Source organism: Malurus melanocephalus, unplaced genomic scaffold (genome assembly GCF_030028575.1).
Source record: "Malurus melanocephalus ecotype Western Australia unplaced genomic scaffold, MMel_1.1 scaffold_5, whole genome shotgun sequence".
NCBI classification, from domain to species: domain Eukaryota; kingdom Metazoa; phylum Chordata; class Aves; order Passeriformes; family Maluridae; genus Malurus; species Malurus melanocephalus.
Genome location: NW_026623237.1, coordinates 679,060 through 684,017, shown reverse-complemented (window position 1 = coordinate 684,017; position 4,958 = coordinate 679,060). Strand labels below are relative to the sequence as shown.

The 4,958-nt window shown below is 39.9% G+C and overlaps 1 protein-coding gene across 1 annotated transcript in view; it reads left to right on the top strand.

The window, feature by feature from the left end:
• Positions 1-4,267, top strand: part of LOC130575999 (epoxide hydrolase 1-like) — a 9,395-nt gene extending 5,128 nt beyond the window's left edge. The window contains 4 exon segments of the mRNA XM_057370321.1: positions 142-369; positions 2,347-2,455; positions 2,753-2,878; positions 3,873-4,267. Coding sequence (XP_057226304.1) covers positions 142-369; positions 2,347-2,455; positions 2,753-2,878; positions 3,873-4,074 — 665 coding nt within the window. The 3' untranslated portion in view covers positions 4,075-4,267.
• The last annotated feature ends 691 nt before the right edge of the window (positions 4,268-4,958 follow it).

Here is a 4,958-nt window from a genome sequence, read left to right as displayed (position 1 = left end):
TTTTTTTTTTTTTTTAATCACGATGAACCTGAAATGCTTTGTGTATTTGGCTCAGTCTGTGCATCTCTCACAGCTGCAGTCAGACTTGTTTTCTAGAAAATTTGGAGACCGAATATTGCTCGATTTAAACTTTTGTATCTTAACTTACTTTTAGATCTGTGAAAGGACTTCATCTGAATATGGTTTTCACCGGCAAACAAGGTTTGGGAAGGATGATTTGTATAATGCTTGGGGCTTATGTACCATGGCTCGTAGGTCTCAGTAGGGAAGATGCTCGACGTGTCTACCCTTTCATGCAGAAGAATGTGTATGATGTCCTGCGAGAGTCTGGATACTTACACATCCAAGCCACCAAGCCAGACACTGCAGGTAATGTACCTTCTYTGTATCCCTGTGAACATGGTAAATTAATTACTCACAGTATATGAAAACAAAGGCCAGCCAGGTTTGAGAAGAAATGAGTTCTGGTAACTGAGTGCAAGATCCATGTGGGCAAAGAGTTCATGGGGACATGAACTGTGTAAAAGGAAGTTAAAAGGGACTGCTCAAAAAAAGATGGAAATTTCAAGMATCACTTTTCAAGATCTTTTAAATAGCATGCCAATTCTCTTGGGCATGARCCCCTTTCCAAAAAGTCTCTCAAAGTAAAACACAGGGTCCTGAGATTGAAGCCTTGAAAAGTAAATGTGGTTGAAAACAAGAAAAATCTCAGAAACAAGTTAGYGGCATGTTAAAGTTCTGGAAAGGTAGATAGAGCTCAAACACCTGAAAAGCCAGAATGCTAGCAGTGGATAAGACTATGAAGAAAGAAACGGCCATTTCATAACAATTAAAGGAATTCTATGCATCAGCCCCCACTAGAGAGGATTCTGGGGTATTGCTTTATTGAAATAATCCCACATCAGGAGAGACAGCAGAACTGTCTCAGGCTGGTGTCCAGTGTGGCAATCAGAGAACAAACAGCCCTCCATCCTGTCACTTCACTGAAGAAGAAGCAGCTCCAACAGGAATGTCGATTAATGTCTAGCCTGTTGCTTGTGGTGATCACCTAACAAAGAAATAAAAGGAGAGAAACAGRTGGGAGGGAGTCATGGGGGTGGTGTTGTTTCTGGTTGTTGGGTATTTTTTTAAGGGCCAAAAGGTGAAGGTACCCCCAGAAAAATTAAGATTACTGTTGCTAGTCTCTGCTCCAAAATCTGACTGAATTTTTTAATGAGAYTTGATTTTCAGGTGATAATATCACAGGGAAGTCATGCTTCAAGAATCAGAGCTCRGATAGAATCAAAGAGCTGTGGCTCCAATAATGGCATCTATATAACTTCCAAACCTAGTTTTGTTGAAATTCCTCTCCTACCATTCTTAAGAAATTGACCTGCCTTAAGAAAAGCATTAAAACTAGTTAACATGAGAATCCAAACATAAGAATRAATAAACAAGTTCTAGAAGAGGGACAGTATCACAAAAATCCATGCTGATACTTCAACAAGATCCTAACATCTCTATGAAAGTAAGTTAATGATTAGGTGTAAAATTGACAGCTATCCAAGCTTAGGTTTATAAGTGACTGCTGATAAAACCAGCCAATAACAACTGATATCAACAAAGTCCAAAGCAGTTTAAGTAGAGAAAGAAAATCCCAGTGGTCTCAAGGGAAATGCTGTGCCTCTGCACAAACATTTTTTGTTATACCCMTGYCCACTATTAAACAGAGACCATGTCACCTTCTACAAAGACACAGCAAAATACACTTGAGGAGGCAATACTGAGTATACTATAAAACTAAAGCCCGGGGAATGATACAGAAATTTTCTTAAGGAAAGTCTCTATGACTACTGAGTAATTCCTATCCCTGTTTTACTGGTAGGAACAAAAAGGGAACATGCTGAGCACCTGCTATAGCTACAGCTTTTGCCAGTACTCAGCAGGGCAGGAACAGGTAACAAGTACACAGCACTCCACTGCTTAAATTAGATAAATGGTGATGAACAGCATTCCAGGTCCTGGTTGCCCATCCTAAGCAAGATGGTGTTCCCAAATATTTTATCTGAAATTTATTTTTGGAGTGTTGTCTCTTTACATCTGAATTTGCTCCTTCTGCCACACAYCACCAAGAAGCCAGTGGGACTTCTTAGCTCTTAGCTTCTTTCTTCAGGAATTACCTGACTTWGTAGTGCCCTCAGTTAGAGCCAGAATTCCTTTGCAAGGAATTTGTGGTGAATAAAGTAGTATCAGGGATAGATAAATACAGACTCTCTACTGAATTCTCTAGAAAATTCTGAAATCTTCATGGAAGTTGCACTGAACTATTGCAATGCCAGGCAACTGACAGATCTTCTCCTGAATTAGGTTGTGGATTGAATGACTCCCCAGTGGGGCTTGCTGCATATATCTTGGAGAAATTCTCTACCTGGACAGACAAATCATTCCTGCATAAAGACGATGGAGGCTTGGAAAGGTAAGAAAACTGATGGTGATCCGTGCGTATTCTCATTGAAAGAATGACTGRTGCACACTAGTGAAAGCTGAAATTGAAGGACGAAAGGTTGCACATGACAAGCAGTAGTTTAAACTTGCCTGCACACCTCTAATTCAGCACCAGGCAGTTTTGCTCTGGGCTCATGGGTGCCAGTTAATTTGCTGCTTGAAAACAAGTGGAGATTAGGAGGAACAGCAGTTCTTTAGGGCATGAGCCCAGGACAGAGCACTGAGAAACAGCTTCCAGTTAAATTTCTTAATTTCTCTCTCTCAACAGCAAATACTCTCTTGATGAACTTTTGACCAATGTGATGATTTACTGGGTGACATCATCCATTGTCTCCTCAATGCGATTCTACAAGGAAAACTTCTCCAAGGACCCCAATCTGACTRCTCTTAGCAGGTAATAAAGTGGCAAAGTGCAAGACAGATGTGCCAATGAGATTGAAACATTTGCCTGTATGAACAGTTAGATCACTTACAACAGTAAGTTTAATTAGTTCTAAAAAAAATTAAAATTCATATTCTTGTTTGCTTTTGATGAATATAGTTATGGGTCACTTTTCTTTTGAACCTATAATCACACAAGTGAGCTTGCAGCCAAGACAATGCAAAAGACTTATGAAAGCACCAARCACATTTTAGTGTTCTAAATGTTAGTCTATATACTTATTCACCAAACAAATGTGACTTGTAGCTAGGTTCAGTAAAAACAAAACAGAAAATCATGGGCACATGAAAGAGAAACTAAGAGAGAAGTTTAAACTGAATTAGGAAGGCTGTGGCTTGCTGGAGGATAAGCTAAGAACCACAACAGTTAGGCACAAACTTGGGGTAGCAATTTGYAGAGCAGTACTTGAAACCCAGCACCTCCTGACAGCTTTTACATTAAGAGAGGCTGATTCTAAGAAAGGCTGACCAGACTTCTCCAAGCAACTGTTCATCTRAACAAATGGTGTCTCTTCGTCTTTGTGGACTGGACCAGCTCCCCTTTCCTCTCCAGAGAGTTATTAGTTATGCATTTGGTACCATACAATGTAAAGTAAACAGGAGCTGGACTTCTCAAAGAGGTGTGTCACCTTGTCATGTAGCACAAAACTGCAAAGCTTACAAAAGGTAAGCTCAGAGGTGGGAAACACTTCCAGATCAACCTGTGTGCAAAGCTGGCTCTACTTTACACCTCTTCAAGTAAAACCTTCTTAAACTCAAGGATACCCAAAYAGAAGTGAAGCTCTTTGACAGAGTGCAGATCACAAAAAGCACTGCACAGTGGGAAAACTTCTCTAGCTGAATGTGTTACCAGAAACTTCTCCAGCTGAATGTGTTACCAGAGTCACAGGTTTCATAGATTTCCCCCAAAATATGTCTCATGTATGCAATTAACTTATGTCTTCTAGGGTTGGTGTGTACGTTCCCACAGGGATTGCAGCTTTTCCTCAGGAGATTTTACATACGCCACGTGTCTGGGCAAAGGATGTCTACAAGAACATCATCACTTACTCTTACATGCCACGTGGAGGGCATTTTGCTGCCTTTCAGGAACCAAAACTTCTGGCACAAGACATCATGCARTTTGTCCGAAAAGTGGAACAGCTGTGAGCCTGCAGTRGAAATACTTTCGTAGAATGGAAGCAAATTGTATTACCAGTGTCAGAACCTATCATTTGGATTTGTTTAATCCCTCAAAGTAATCACATATAGAAAACAGCATATTATTTTGATAATAATTACAGTACTGATTTTTTACTCAAACTCTGTATCATTTCATAAGAAAAAAAAACTTGCAAATGCATCTTGTGTTCTTTTGTTCCCGGTACCATATAATTGCTGCATTCATAGTTCAAATAYAATAGAATATGTAAACAGTTTATTGCAGTGAYATTGCACTCATATGAGGAAGAGAGGTGAAAGGAACTGGCTAAGGCTTCTKTTAAAAGCTTCTTTAAAGACGTGGACACTAGCTTCTTATCATGTGTTACAATCAGCTTTGGAGGAAGTGTAAAGGGTTTTTATCTCCTGAGCACAAACACTCCTACATTCACGTTATATTTCATTCAAAAGACTGGGATTTCATWTTCAAGTGGGCAGCTGCACATAAGGCAGCTTTCTTCACTCTAATGTTTTTTTCCCCTTAGAATGAGCTTAAGAAGCAGCTACTGCACGCCGAAAACTGTTATTAATGGACAATACAGCAGAGAGAGCATGCTAGTGTTTTCCAAGCTCAAAAATACAAAGCTAGATTCCTCCTATGTCTATCATCCCATTCCATTCCCTTCCAAAAGGTCAAAGTTAAATTACRTACCAAGTGTAGAGAGTTGCTGCAACCTTTACCCTCTTTACCAAGGATTTTTACCWCCCCATTGTGCAATTTGGACTGGTAACAGCAAGTACCCTCACTGCCAGTAGGCTCAAGTTTCTCTTCAAATGGGATAGTTATTAAGATAGTAAAAGCTCATCACAGCACAGACAACTGCCCAGCTGAC